Here is a 16,352-nt window from a genome sequence, read left to right as displayed (position 1 = left end):
AAATGTTGGAGATCAATAAAAACTTGACATTTAGACACTTTCATATCTCCAAACTGCATGGAGCACTGTTTAGAATGAGGTGATAGAGGTGAAGAAGAACAAACAAAATACAGATTATGGATTATAACACACCAGCCACTGTGGATCATTGCTGGATTTTCAGCCACTGGATCCCAAGATCAAATTTTCAAAGGTCAGACTAAATTCTGAGTCTGGAAAGCAAATTGAGTACATCAGAACATGGTCATCCAACTGCTAATAATTAGGTCTTGAAATATAAGAAAGATTCCAGGCAGGTTTTCGATGTCATTCTTCCACCTGCAACTAGATTTAAAAATATGTACCTAATAACACCAAGATAAATATCTACTATGCCATCATACGAGCCATTATATGTAATGGCTTTGAAACTTAACAAGCCACAGAAGGCGAGAGTAAATATATCAATATCACAGAAAGAAGGTATATGCGAAGTGTCACTAATGAAGGAAATAGGGATATCGAAAGAAGAATCATAAAGATGTACAGAGGTATGAAAGGAGACAGAATACAGTATCTAACACACAGAAGGTTGATTCTCTAGACTGGTCATGTTTCAAGAATGGCCAACAGCAAAGTCATGGTCAACCAGACATCCCAAGAACACCTATTACAATATGGAGAAAAGAACTGGGATGGTAATATTAATAATCATTGTACTGGCTCAGACACTGAGTGGTGCCAACTAGGCGGCCTGCTGATCACTAGATACCACAGGCTGACTTATTTTAATTTAGTGGAATATTCTCATGAGCCATGATCAAACCAACAAATTCGGACCATGAATGAAGTAGAGGAGACAGAATTAGAGAATGATCTGGATGGACCTGGGCTCGCCTTGATGCAAGATATTCGGATATCATGGACTTCACTCCACCTTTTGTCTGCAGAGGGAGCTACTGAACATATCAATAGCAAAATCCATACTGTCGAGGGTAAGGGGTGTAAAATCTAATTAAGATAAATAGTACTTACTTGTCTTCTTCTTTGAAACAAGCGACCAACTGACCTACTGTGTGTTCATCTACAGTTATTTCATTCTTAATATTGCTGGAAGGCTGTAAGGAATAAATATGCAAAACAAAGTAAGAAATGTTGAGTAAAGAGATAACTAGAGTAAAAGTTTATAAACAGACATGACATAGCTGACAAAATAAACTGCATAGTTGCACAATAAAAATATCAATTTATTCTTCCAAAGTAAAAAGGAAACAAGCAAACAAGTGTCAAGACAAAATTATATGAAGAATAGGAGCAAGAAAAGGAACTCGTAATAAGGTAAAGAGGAGAGCACTGGAAGAGGGAGCAAAAGTAGAAGAAAAACCTGAAGGACAACAATAATCTCAGCAATTTTTTTCTTCTCTTCCTACAACCTCCCGTCATCCTGCTCATCCTATTATGTGTTCTTAAATAACTGGTCACTTGTTTGTTTCTTGTGTTCCCACAGATGACTGATTGTCAGATAACAACCTTTGGATTTTAACATGAGAAAGGTCAATATCTTGCATACCATGTTCAAGTTTGTGCAACAAATAGTCAGTTGTTGGACTTTTCATTGACTCTAGACAATCTGAAGGCTTTATTAATATAGACTTACAATATTAAGTTCAGATTTTAAAGGACAATGCTGGCCGTGTTTTCTATGGATAGCAAGTACACCGCATTCCCGGAAGCCCCAGAATTGATTCTCAGACAAGTCAGAGATTATTATCAGACTCTGACGGCTAGTTGCTGGTCCAGTCAGGCTGTATGAGAACAAAGAAGTTGTTAATTGATAGAGAGGTAGAGTCCTTAGTCTAACAAGCCAAGAATAATGGCCAAGAAAATTTGTTTTGCTCACCACACACCAACTTATAAACTGTAAGTCAGCAGGCTGAGCAGGGGTCGCTTGACAGGGTAATGCTCATCAGAGCTGTAGAGCCACAGGTTTTGGTTTGGTCTTAAAAGGACTCTATTCAGAGAGTTTAAAATAACCTACTATGTTTTATAAAAAAGAACAGAACAGCCTAATCTTTTTTTTAAAATTATCATTCAACTGAAGTAGTCTAAACTTGACTTTGTATGCAATGTTCGATTAATATTATCTCTCGGGTTTTTTGAAGGAGAGAAACCTTACACTTTGCTTCCTCACAAGTGAACCTTCCACAGTTCTAACAAAGGTGAAAGGATTCAATTTAGTTAAATGTCATAGATTATTTCATCAATAGAGCAATATTCAAATGAATTCATCAATCTAAACCTTACTAAACCGGGCGAGTTGGCCGTGCGCGTAGAGGCGCGCGGCTGTGAGCTTGCATCCGGGAGATAGTAGGTTCGAATCCCACTATCGGCAGCCCTGAAAATGGTTTTCCGTGGTTTCCCATTTTCACACCAGGCAAATGCTGGGGCTGCACCTTAATTAAGGCCACGGCCGCTTCCTTCCAACTCCTAGGCCTTTCCTATCCCATCGTCGCCATAAGACCTATCTGTGTCGGTGCGACGTAAAGCCCCTAGCAAAAAAAAAAAAAAAAAAAAAAAAACCTTACTAATGACAGTTGAAGGATCATAATTAATGCTGTATATTTTGAAACTAACAACAAGCAAAAGAGAAGTAACTCCCAATTTTCTGTGTAGCAAATGTTTCAAAAATATCGAGAAACCAAACCACATGGGTTACACTTCCCTGGAAACTATCAAGGCACAATTATTCTCAGATGAGTCTCTTCAGGATCAGCTGCATCTATGGATATGCTATGAAGCACATGTAAAACCATATTAACTTCAATGTAAAATGTTATACCGGAAAGGCAAACCCATTTGTTCACAACAAAAAAGCTTTAAACAACAATCTATATTAACTTCATGAGAAGAAACATGCTGGAAAAAGGCAATTCTCCAGATATATCTGTACCGGGCGGTACACCACCGCGCAGCTAATTCAAACATTGCGCCAGTTGAAACTCCTCTACTGGAGGAAGCCTGAACTTTAACCACCATGTTAATTCTAAAGTTTCTCAGAAGATGTCACTACTGTAAATTTTGAAGAGTTCTGAACTGTGTCTTTTTTTATTTATATTTGTTTTCTCTGTAGTGAGAAGTGTGAACATTCTCTTCTAGATGGCACTACTGAAGAACTACAATTGTGCACCCTGGTGCAAAGTGAAGGAACTGGTTTTTTTTTAGAAATTTTGTGTTCATAAGTTTGTTCTTTGTTAAATTTATTTCAGTCATTTTTTGGGTTGGCAGTATAACCCTTCTCTTTCCGCTTGTTTTGAATTTAGCCAATCCCAAATTTCTTTAATTAATTTTTGACCAATAATGTGTGTCTTCTCCGATATGGATGTGTTGCTTGATCCTAACCAATAAAGTTGAGGGGGGCGTGGGTTCGCATTAATGAAACGTCTCAAATTTTCCGCGAGGATATATAAACTGCTGATTTTCTTGTCTCCTGGCCACTTCAGTAACATCTTTCTTAGTGTGATTATGTAGCAGGGGGTGGGAAGCACCTCTTTCTTCAGGCGGCAGTTCATCCATCAGGTAATGGCCTTTTAACAACGTCTTCGCTTGCTAGCTCAGAAGTTTAACCCTCGGGGCAGGTTCGAAACTTTTATCATGTAACCTTCCTTTAAAATGTAAAAGACACTTGGTATAACATTCCGTCTCTTTAACTATAAATTGGGATAGAGAGTGCTAAACCCTCTCGAGCTCCCACTCCTATTGTTTTGAGGTGACCTTGTTTTCACAACCGTTTCTTCCTTTCTTATTGTAATTAAGTCTTCTCATACAAGTCACCTCTTTAGTATGGGATTAGCCCTTGTGTATGCGGCCTAGAGCCAAATAGGTTTTAAGAAAGGTGTATTAGAAGTGCAAGTTACGCCTCCACTCAAATTGGTATTTTGGGGCCATGTAATTGAACTGTTTCTTTATTGAATAGGCTTCAGTAGGTTGGGTATCATTACCCCTGTTCTTGTGTGCCCGAAGGGCAGCTTGAAAGTGGAGTTTGGAGTGGCCTTTGAATTGGCTTAAACTTTGAGAGCAGGTTGCTCTTTCTTAAATTTGACTTTTGTGCCTCGAGCAGGCTTAACTGGTAATTGGGAGCTAGTGCTCCTTAGCATGATTGGGGTCCTGCCCCTTTGTTGAACCTTGTTCATTAGTAAAGTTGGGCTCATTCCCCAGGGATTGTGAATCTGGGGCTCGAAGCCCAAAATACATTAATAAACTGTAATTGTACATTCTTATCTTGTTGATATATAACTGAGTTCCTGTTGTACTTGTTATTTCTTGATCTCGAAAAGAAAATATAACCTTTGTTAAATTTTAAATTAACTTTAATTTCGTAAGTTGAGACCTATTCATCCCAGCACCTTCTTTCACCTCTGCTGTTCCACAGGAACCCCGGAACAATATCCATAATATATTTTCAATGGACTGGTCATATGAAGATTAAGTAGGCAACAGGTGAATGAAAACAGAAATGACGTACAATTAGCTCTAGAAAATGAAAGTGAACTGGAGTATGGGAGATAAGATGGTTGGAATTTTAAGAGTGACAACAGTGCTGATGAGACGCCATGCTATGGAATCTAATAAAGTCACTGACAGCACACGTTAGTTGTATACCTACCTTACCTCACATCACACGCATGCAAACTGGCATAAATCACACGCATGCAAACTGGCATAATGAACACAGCCTAGGGTGAGCTGGCAAGAAGCTTGCAGAGAAACTGCATAGCCTTACGGGCAGTGGCACGGTGGGTAAAAGTCTTTAACAAGGGACACCAATAAGTGGCAGATGTGTGTCAGCTAGGTCATCCTAGTGTCAGTGAAGCAGAAGTGCATATTCTTGCCATGTTAATGGACACTAGACGATGTCATATGATATGTGAGCTGGCCCAAGACACCGGGTTAGCGAATACGACTGTGCTTCATATTAGAACGGAAATGCAGAAATTATTACAATATGATGCTGCTCGTAACCATTTGGAGTAATGTAAGTACAAAGAAGAGGTGTTCTTATGCAATATCATTTTGCTGGATGAGTCATGGGCTAAATTGTATGAGCCACAACTTGAAATCCTGATCGAAATAATGCCATCATTACGGGAAAGCAAAAAGATTGGGAGTTTGTGAGAACCCCAGCCATGTGAAAGTTATTCTTATAATCATGTATGACTGTGATGGTTTTATCCTAATCCACTATGTTCCTCCACAGTATACCGTCAATGCATATTACTCAACATTTTCCCTGACAACGCACGGCTGCACAGTGTACAAGGCTGGCTAATTTGTTAGGTCGATGGGGATGGGAATTGCTGTACCGTATACTATAGTCCACAGACTTAATCCATTGTGACTTTGACTTGATTCACAAGATGAAGGAACCACTTCGGGATCTTCGCTCCAGAACTGTTCCAGAGATTGGTCAGGCAGTAAACTGCTCCATTCGAACTATCAACATAACAGGCGCTGCAATAGATATACTATGATGTCCACTTCGTTGGTAACAAGATGCACACAATGCTGGCGACTACTCTGAAGGACGGTAAAACATGGTATAACATTCATATCTTTTCTATGAGTCGTAATTGAATATTTGCTACTATTAACGTTCCAACCCAATAAGTTTCTCTTTACAACTTGCTTGATGGTGCTCCAGCACAGATAGGTCTTATGGCAGTGATGGGGGGGAAAGGGCTAGGAGTGGGAAGGAAGCAACCTTGGCATTAACTCATATGCGCCGACTTACAGAACCGTTTCTTACGCCGCCAATTTGAACTGAACATCGACATACAGAACTGTTCCTTACCAACCTATAAACGTTTGGAGTTTTAGTTACTAGAAAGTGATAAGTCTTGTGCTGCATGCACATTACTCTTTGAAGTTCAGTTAAACTTCTACACTAGTGTTCAAATGATAAGCATAATCAATAATCGAGGCCATAACACCTGATAGGAATGTCAGACGGATTGCTGAACAAACGGAAGCTGAATCACACACTATGTCACATAAATTGTACAAAAAAATTCTAAAAGCTTCTGATAGTTAAGGTACATTATTGCCAACAACTAACAAAAATTGGCAACGTCTTCCACAACAAAATATGCTGTTAATAGGATGTATGGTTACACCTAATGGCCACACATGCTTCGCAGCTATGTGGCATGCTCTCTTGTGGAAGTCAGACCCATTCCTCCGAAAGGACAATTCGAAGGTCTTGGAGATCCCTTGGTAGAGGCTGACAGGATGCAATTCACCTCCCCAGTGCATCCCAGGCATGTTCTATACATTTCAGATCCGCAGTCCTCGCTGGCCAGTCCATGCGATGAATGTCTCCCCGAGCCACAACTTCATCCATCAGAGCAGCGCGGTGCGGTCCGGCATTATGATCCATTAAGAGGACGTCTGGAACAATCGCACGTCTGAAGAGTTGAACAAGTGGTCTCAGTACCTCATGTCCGTCTCTCCTAGAGCTAATGGTGTTCCTCGGACCACCCATGAAGATGTGCAGCTTCCGTACGGCCATTCAACTTGATACCGCCCCACACCATGACGCCACCACCACCATACTGGTCCTGTTCCACGATTTTCCTGTGGTTGTATCGGCTACCAGGTTCTCTCCAGATTAATGTGCAATGGGAACCGTTCTGCAAACTGAAGCGGGATTCATCCGTGAAGAGCACATGCCTCCAGTTTCGATGTTGACGGCTCCACAGTAAATGGGCCCATCTCTGTGCTGGAGTGAGTGGGACGCACACCGCTGGATGTCGGGCAAAGAGCCCTGCTGTTCTGAGCCTCCGGTACACAGTTTACCGGGAAATGGCAACACCTGAGAGAGCTGAAAGCTCCGCTGACAATTGTCTTGCAGATGCATTCCGATTTCGTTGGGCGGTTAAGCCAGGATATCGGTCCTGCTCTGGGGTGGTTACCCTTGGTTGACCTGGTACTGGCCTACAACTAACATCTCCTGTGTCTCGAAATCGTCTCCAAAGCCTGGAAATGAAACTTTGTGGCACATTCAAGAAAACGGCGACTTCAGTCTGTGTCTGGCCTGCATCCAGGCGGGCGAGTATTCTACCCGGCAAAACGGGATCCAAATAGTGTCACTGTGCCATTATGTTGTCACGTTCACAACGAGACTACACTCGGAACACTACAACAGGGCAAACAGGACTGAGGGAGTATGGGGCACAGGCACTGGCTGTGTTTATCTTGCGGTTACGCCGCTAGTCAAAGCCGGGAACACTCCTTTCCTATAGAGAGCGAACACGTAAGGTTGGTAGGTGCATATCACAGAGATAAGATTTTTAAGGTTCAAGCTTTCCAATGCAAATTACGAGTTGTATAAGCTATTATTTACAACATTTATTTAATAATGGTACTTGTTTCAACATTTAAAAGTCATCATCAGTCATGAAATACATTAGTCACACAACTGAGAAAGGACAAGATAATACATGACGTTATGATACATTAATACATTCATAGTTTTTTAACAATAAAAGATTTAAACGTTTTGACGAGTTATCAACGTATGAAAATTTATTATTTACACTGTGTGCTGAATAAAATAGTCAAGAACTTATAGCTATCAATTGATACACTCTTCTTGTTGATCTGTTAATGTGCTAATACTCAAATCATCACGTCATATTTACGGTTGCATTTGAATCTTTTGTGATAATTTGTCCGTCCTTTAAGACAATTCTTATTCAAATGTTGTCAAAGTGAAAACATAATTTTAGTTGATAACACCTTGTTCCTGTAAACAACTTGAAGAAATATGCTTTAGTTTATCTCATTACACTCGTCTCGAAAGCCTCGTTGTGTTCATTAAAATTATACAATGATCTATTAATAAAATTATAAACTAAGAAATTGTGAATTGTAATTGGTTACCTTTCCGTCTTCTCTTCTGATGTAAAACAGGCGAACTAAAATTACCCAGTTGAATCTTAAGGATTACAATCAGCCTGAAGCGAAATCAAAACAAAGGAATTGTAATTATTAAAATATAATGGACCTGGACAAGCTAAAGTGTGTGTAATATACGGTATATGTGGCTCACCTTAAACAATGTGTTGAGAAACTACAGTTTGTGAGAAGGTACGGACTAATACTGACGGGTGGAGTGTAGGGAGGTAAGTAATATCTGGTTGGGATGAGGGGGAGGGGGAAGAGTGGGTTGGGGAGGAGAGGATAGGAGGAGGGGTTTAAGGTGGGTCCTGTGAACAGTGTGGTAGGGGTTTGTAACGTGATAGGGCATTGTGTATCGCGCTAAATATTGACCGTCTATTCGGAAGATCGACACATCTAAAGACTTTAATTCGAAAATCAAAGAGAATATTAGTTTTCCTGAGATTTCGTTCATATTTGAATTGGAGTTAAAGAACTGTTCCAAGTGAATGAAGCATTCCTGAGTAACGTCGAGAACAGGGCCTTTGTTTACATTCATAAGAGCCTCTACCCTCTTTTATGTTAGTGAAGGTATGCTTGAAATCTTGAATGTGTTGTCCGACTGCCGAGTATCTATTATGTTTTATGCCATTTACATGCTCCATGTATCTGATTTTGAAGCTCCTCCCGATCTGTCCGATATACGAGGACTCACAGTTTTGACTCTGGAATCTGTAGACACCTGATTTTTGATAAATATCAGTTTTATTAATTGAGCTGGTATTATATATGGTGCCCATATTTCTGTTATCAGTTCGAGATGCAATTTAGTGTTACGTTTCTCCAAATATTTGTAATGCTGTAAATATCTTCATTGAAATTAAAGGTTGAATAATGATCAGGTTTAGTTTTCTCTATAGTTAAAGTTGAATTTAAGCGATATTTGCGTTTATTGATATTGCGCTCTATAAATGCAGTATCATACCCGTTATATTTAGCTATAGGCGAATTGTATTTAGTTCTTTATTTAAATTTTCTTTATTTAGCTGTATACTGAATGCCCGGTCTACCATACTGTGGTAGGTAGCACATTTGTGTGCTTTGGGATGGAAAAAAAATTCTTTCTTGATGGTAGTAGCTGTCTGTGTCGTTTTCCTGTAAATCATGTATTCTATAGAAGAAAGAAGTCTGTTTAACGTGAGATCTAGAAAATTTATGCTTCCATTTGACTCAGATTCCAGAGTAAACTTTATCTGCGCATCAATATTGTTTAAATTGTTAAGGGTGGAGAGTATCATCTATAAGGCTGGCCCAAAATTTTATGTTCGTTAAGTCACTAATGTTATTAATTGTCGTATGCTCTAAATAGTCAATGTATATTTCCACTAATTTCCCTGAGGCCGACAACCCCATAGCCAAACCATCCTGCTGATATATGCAATTATTAAAACAGAAGAAATTATTTCTAACTGCTAGATTCAAAATTTCCATGAAATCTTGGACTTCGAATTTACTGAAGTTACTATATTTATTTAAATTATGTTGGATAATAGGAAAAAGTTTCTTAGTATTGATACTCGAATACAAATTTGTTATTTCGAAATAATGCAACGCGTGGAAAGGCTGTATTTCAAAATTATCGAGTTTTTTAATTAACTCAATGGTATTTTTCACAGACTTATTTGACAGAAAATTGTAATTCTTTCCTAGAAATTTCTGGATAAACTGTGTTAATTTATACAATGGGCTTGGCCTATAAGTGGTGATGGGGCGTAGGGGGACGCCGGCCTTATGGATCTTAGGTAAAGCTTTCGCTACTGGCAGTCCGGGGTTCATAGTTTTTAGTTTGTCTTCTCTTGTATGGTAAATAAAAATGACGTATTTTTATGGTTGATTTTAGGAGACGTTGTATCTGTTGGGTCGGATCCTTTTTAGTCACTGTAAAAGAGCTCTTCTTGAAAAATTCTTCGGTTTCTTAGGTGTAATCTGTTTCTTCCATTATTACTGTCGTGTTGAATTTATCTGCCTTGGTGATAATGAGGTTCTTATCTTTAATTTTGTTTTTGAGGTTTATTACCTGTTCCCGATCTACAAAATGTTCCTGGTTTCTATTGTTACTAGTAGGTAATGTTGTTCTTTTTGATACATGGATTTTGTTCAGTTTTCTCCTAATATCCAATCTGACCTCAAATTTCATTTCCGGGGGAATTTTATTAACAGCTACTTCTGACTCTACAATCATTTTGGTAGTGGCATTGATTATATACGTGTTCAGCAAATTGTGTTTCGGACCTTTTTCTAGTATCTTGCTTTCCGGCTCTGTTAGTTCTGTTTTTGACAAATTTGTAACAGGAGGGTGAAATTTCTCAATCAAATTGTTTAAATGGTTATGATTTTCTGTTTTCGCATTAGCCTAAAGTGTGTTGAGCTTTTTGTCTAATAGGAGCTGTTTTTGGGCTAATCCATTCTGTTTATAAATTATATTATTAAAGGGGAAATAATTATTGTTTCATACGAATTTTAATATCATAATGAATTCACCAACTTCTAATTTACTAAGGCCACTGTGTCTACAAAAATTGTCATAAATAATATTAACAGTTTTTTCTGTCGGAATATTCGGGTACATATTTACTACATCAAACGAACACAAAACCTGATTTGGACGCAAGCTAAATTTATTCAAAATGTCACACAAATCAATGGAGTTTCTTAGGTGTTGCTTATGATTAAAAGTGCAATGCTTTTTCAAAAAGTTATGGATATATTTGGAGACTTTAAACATGGGAATATTTCGGTAATTGATTATCGGGCATACCGGAAGATCTTTTTTATGAACTTTGAGCAATGCCCTAGCTACTGGGATCTTAGGGTTCATACTGATAAGTTTTTGTTGTTCTTGTTCGCTAGGATGCGTTGTACTTTTGTTAATGAGTCTTTATAGTTGTTATAGTTGTTATTATTAAAAATATTCAGTTTTTTATATATGTATTCGTATCTATCAAAACAATTGTTGTCTTCTATTTTCGTTTTTCATGTCCTGTATGACTAAAAAGGACCCGATCCAACAAGGTACATCTCCTAAAATCAACCCTAAAAGTACGTCATTTTTATTTACAGAACAAGAGAAGACAAAACTAATAACCATGAACCCCGGACTGCCAGTAGCGACAGGTTTACCTAAGATCCATAAGGCCGGAGTCCCCATATGCCCCATCATCAATTATAGGCCAAGCCCATTGTATAAATTAACACAATATATCCAGAAATTTCTAAGAAAGAATTATAACTTTCTGTCGAATAAGTTTGTGTAAAATACCATTGAGTTAATTAGAAAACTAGATAGCTTTGCAATACAGCCTTTCCACTCGTTGCATTTTTTCGACATAACAAATATACATCCACGTATCAATACTGAGGAACGTTTTCCTATTATCCATAATCATTTAAATAAATATAATAACCTCAGTAAATTCGATATCCAGGATTTCATGAAAATTTTGAAACTAGTAATTAAAAATACTTTCTTCCGTTTTAATAATCGCATATATATGCAGGATGGCTTGGCTATGGAATCGACGGGCTCAGGGATATTAGTTGAAATACACATAGACTATTTAGAGCATACGGCAATTAATAACGATAGTGACTTTGGGAACATAAAATTTTGGGCCACGTTTATAAATGACATTCTCGTTATCCTTGATGAAAGTATTACTAATGCAGGCTCCACCCTTAACAATTTAAACAATATTGATCTGAGTCAAATGGAGCATACATTCTAGATCTCACGTTAAAGATACATCCTTCTTCTATAGAATACAGTATTTACAGGAAGCCGACACAGACAGCTAGTGCCATCAAGAAAGGTTTTTTCAATCCCAAAGCATACAAATGAGCTACCTTTACCAGTATGGTAGACTAGACATTCAGTATACTGCTAAATAAGGAAAATTTAAATCAAGAATAAAAAACAGTTTGCTCCATACGTAAATATAACGGGTATGGTGATGAATTTATAGAGCGCAATATCAATAAATGCAGATATCAATTAAATTCAACTATTACTATATAGAAAATTAAACCTGATCATTATTCAACCTTTACTTTCAGTGAAGATATTTACAGCATTACAAATATTTTGAAGAAACATAACACAAAAAACCGTATATCGAACTGATAATAGAAATATGGACAACACATATAATACCAGCTCAATTAATAAAACTGACGTACATCAAAAATCAGGTGTCAACAGATTCCAATGTCAAAACTGCGAGTCCTCGTATATCAGACAGACCGGGAAGAGCTTCAAAATCAGATACATGGAGCATGTAAATGCCGTAAACCAAAATAGATTCTCGGAAGTCGGACAACACATTCAAGATTTCAAGGATAAATTCAGTAAAATAAAACAGAAGTTAGACGTTATTATGAATGTAAACAAAGGCCCTGTTCTCGACATCACAGAGGAATGCTTCATTTACTTGGATCAGTTCTCTAACTCCAATTCGAATATGAACGAAATCTCAGAAAAAACTAACATTGTCCTTGATTTTCGAATTATAGTCTTTAGATGTGTCGATCTTCCAAATAGACGGTCAATATACCCTATCAAGTTACAAACCCCTACCACACTGTTCACAGGACCCGCCTTAAACCCCTCCTCCTATCCTCTCCTCCCCACCCCCTCTCCCCACCGGATATAACCTACCTCACTCCACTCCACCCGTCAGTATTAGTCCGTACCTTCTCACAAACTGTAGTTACTGAACACGCTGTCCAAGGTGAGCCACATATACCGTATATTACTCACGCTTAAACTTGGCCAGACCTATTATATTTTAATACTTATAATTCCTTTGTTTTGATTTCGTTTCAGGGTGGTTCAAATCCTTCCGATTGAACTGGGAAATTTTAGTTCACCTGAATTACATGAGAAGAGAAGCGGAAGGACAACCAATTACCATTAACTGTTTCTTACTTTTTTTAAATACATCATTGTATAATTTCAACGAGCATAACAAACCTTTTGAGACGAGTGTAATGAGATATACTAACGTATATTTCTACAAGTTGTTTACATGAACAAGGTGTTATCAACTATAATTACGTTTTCGCTTTGACAACATTTGAATAAGAATTGTCTTAAAGGATGGATAAATTATGGCCAAAGTTCAAATGCAACCATAAATATGACATGTGATGATTTGAGAATTAACACATAAACAGATCAACAAAAACAGTGTATCAAGTGATTATTTTAAGTTTTTAATATTTTACTCAGCACACAGTGTAAATAGGTGTTTCAAAGGACTTTTATACGTTGATAACATGTCAAAACTTTTATTGTTAAAAAACTTATGTATGTATTTATGTATCATAACATCAATTTTAATTATCATGTTCTCTCACCAAATGACCTTTTATGGTTGATGATGACATGTAAATGTCGAAACCAGTACGATTATTAAATGAATGTTGTAAATAATATCTTATACAACTCGTAATTTGTATTGAAATGGTTGAACCTTAAAAAACTTATCTCTGTGATCCCAGTTCAATATGGGAACAAAAAATGTTTATATCATTGAATAGGTGCATATGTCGTGCGATTTGCGGTCTGTTACCTGTTGCCCTGCTTACTTGTAACTTATGCTTAACTTTTGGACACTAGTGTAAATGGAGTCCACCCTTCCCAGATCACAGAATACTATATAGAAAACAAAATGCTATCTGCTTGCGCTTGTTAGTAAACAAACATTATGTAGATACCTTCAAGAGGTTAGAAAATGATAATGAGAATGATTTTTGTTGATGATGCTTGTTGTTTTAAGGGGCCTAACATCGCAGGTTATCGCCCCAGAATGATTTTTCTTCAGGAGACCGTGCTATTTCTTACACTAATAATGTTAGTGTTAGGGAAAATTATTCTAACAATGACGACAGCATGGATGATGGTGGCGTGACTGCTTTACGAGATGGATCGTCCACATGGAATTTGTCACGTATTTCCAATACACTATAAACAATTCCATTCACAGGTGTTTCTGGTCTCAGTGCCACTCTTTTGAGAAGACTATCAGATGTGTGTTCAGAATTTCTAGCGGATGAGTTCTGGGAAATGATTGCGATAGGAACCAATGATTATGCTACTTTTCAGGTGAATAATTTGATGAGAAAAAATTGGAAATATGACAATAAATGGTATCTTTGCACGGCTGAAGAGATAAAAGCGTATTAATTTCTGATGATTCTCATGAGTCGGGTAAGAAAACCTAAACTCAAGTTGTGCTGACCTAACATGAAATTTCAGTTAGTAAAATATTGTCAGAGACTATAACATTTCAACTACTCTCTCAAATTTCACGATTTCTGCACTTCCCTGGTGACATGTTTACAGATCCAAATGACTGTCTAATAAAATCAGACCAGTTATTTCATATTTGCAAACAAATTTTCAGAATATCTACAATCTTGACAGAGATATACGTATTGATTACAGTGTTATGAAATTTCTAGGTGTATTCCCATATGTGCAAAATATTCCTTCCAAAAAAGCCAGGTTTGTTATTAAAATTTATAAACTCTGTGAAAGTGCTTCTGGATACTGTTCCCAGTTCAAAATTTATACTATCGTCGCCATAAGACCTATCTCTGTCGATGCGACGTAAAGCAACTACGAAAAAAATATTTTATACTAGACAGGCAAACAAGGTGTTATTCCGGTAATGAAAGAAGCAGTGTTGGAACTAATGGAAGCAAACTTGAACCAAGGTCATATATTATATCTTGATAAGTGGTATGTTTCTCCTGAACTTTTTCGCACCTTGTTGGAGAATAGAACTCATGCTCTGGGTGCCTATATGCTGTAACGGGAAGAACGTGCCTCCAGAGTTCCACACAATAAAATTGACGAAATGTGAGGCTATTAGTATGACAGCTAATAATATTCTCGCCATTAAATGGAAAATTCTAAGTTCCCATTGAGGGAATTAGATATTTTTCACCAATAGAGCTTGTCAAAAAGAAATCAGATGTAAGGCTTTTCAGGCGTTTGCTCTATTGTGGAGATTCATCGCTCATACGCAGTTATCAGACTGTGCCTCTTATAATGGCCTTCTGAAAAGTTCACCTGCATACACATCAGCGTCAGTGGGTAGGGTCTGACACATCCCGCTCTGATGAGTCTAGTGTCAGACCTAAGACGAAACGCTGGTTAATAGAGCAAACGCCTGAAAACCCTTACATCTGATAAAATAGAAAGACAAATATGATGTGCATTTACTTCCAACTCTTGATAAGGACTTGGACTTTGTAGTGAAAATTCAAAGAAAATGAGGTGGAGGATAGGAAGTAGTGAAAAATCCCAAGGGTATTGGAAGATACAACAGGAAAATGAACGCACTATATCGTCAAGCCCAAGTCCTTGCATGTTTCCCCATAACGCGATGGACTATCAAGGGTTATAAAAAGATAATGCTGTATCTCTTTGATATGCATATCTTCAATTCATTCATACATTGTGATCATGAGGGTTACTGGCAGGTGACTGCATTATACAGAATTTCTCACAGCATTTGCCGAGCGATTGTTGCAGAGTGCTGCTCTCCTGCCTAGCACAACACAACGAAGAATGCCCAGTCAACACAGACACATGCGGCTTCAGGCAAATGTATGGGGACATTTTCCAGCGCCTATTCCTCCAACAGAAAGGAAAAAACATCCTTCTAGGCCCTGCAAAGTATGCAAGAGCCATAAAGTAAGGTCCAAAGTGAGGTGCCTATGTGAAAAAATGTGGTATTCTACACAACCTGGAGAACTGCTTGAAAAAATATCACATGATGATTCACTACTGAAGACTGAGAAACAGTTAATGAACAGTTAGGCATTGACCTGTGATGTATATAGCTTTGAAAAATGCAGCTTTCTGACCAATCTTCAATATAAAAAATTAAACCATAATTTTTGAAAATAAATAGCTTTCTGTCACCACAGTCAGGTTCCAAAGATTTAATTAAAGTATAGTTTCAGAATTTGTCTGGTTTAAAGGGGAAATCACATAAAACCATCTTTAGAAGAATGGTTGAAAGTGCAAGGATGTTCAAGGCTTTATGGTCCTAGGAAAGGTAGAAACTGCATGCAGGAAAATCAAGGAAGCCTTTGGATAAAGGAAAACTAGGTAAAAAAGTGTAGTGATGGGTGATTCAACAGTACCAAATGAGTGGATATGGAGGAACATAACCAACAACTTGTTGATAATCCTATGAAACTGAAGTCCAATGTTTGGGCTCATTTTGTATGTGCACCTTTCCCACTGCATCCAAGCACATACCCTCAACAAGATCTCAGATGGAAGAAACTTATAGCAAAAAAGACAAAGCAGAAATATGGCAGGAACATATCAAAAACCAGTATCAAGGTAAAGAAGTAGATGA

At 37.7% G+C, this 16,352-nt stretch overlaps 1 protein-coding gene across 1 annotated transcript in view; it reads right to left on the bottom strand.

Annotated features, from left to right (window-relative positions):
* Positions 1-200: 200 nt before the first annotated feature.
* The window catches only part of LOC136882066 (uncharacterized), a 30,213-nt gene continuing 14,061 nt past the window's right edge, over positions 201-16,352 (bottom strand). Inside the window, exons 4-5 of the mRNA XM_067154570.2 lie at positions 1,015-1,097; positions 201-324 (exon numbers count right to left, since the gene is read on the bottom strand). Coding sequence (XP_067010671.2) covers positions 234-324; positions 1,015-1,097 — 174 coding nt within the window. The 3' untranslated portion in view covers positions 201-233. The remainder of the gene's footprint in view (positions 325-1,014; positions 1,098-16,352) is intronic.

The sequence above is a fragment of the Anabrus simplex genome, chromosome 10, assembly GCF_040414725.1.
Source record: "Anabrus simplex isolate iqAnaSimp1 chromosome 10, ASM4041472v1, whole genome shotgun sequence".
Classification (NCBI taxonomy): Eukaryota; Metazoa; Arthropoda; class Insecta; order Orthoptera; family Tettigoniidae; genus Anabrus; species Anabrus simplex.
The sequence above is the reverse complement of the archived record's forward strand: the minus strand, read 5'-3'. Positions and strand labels throughout refer to the sequence as shown.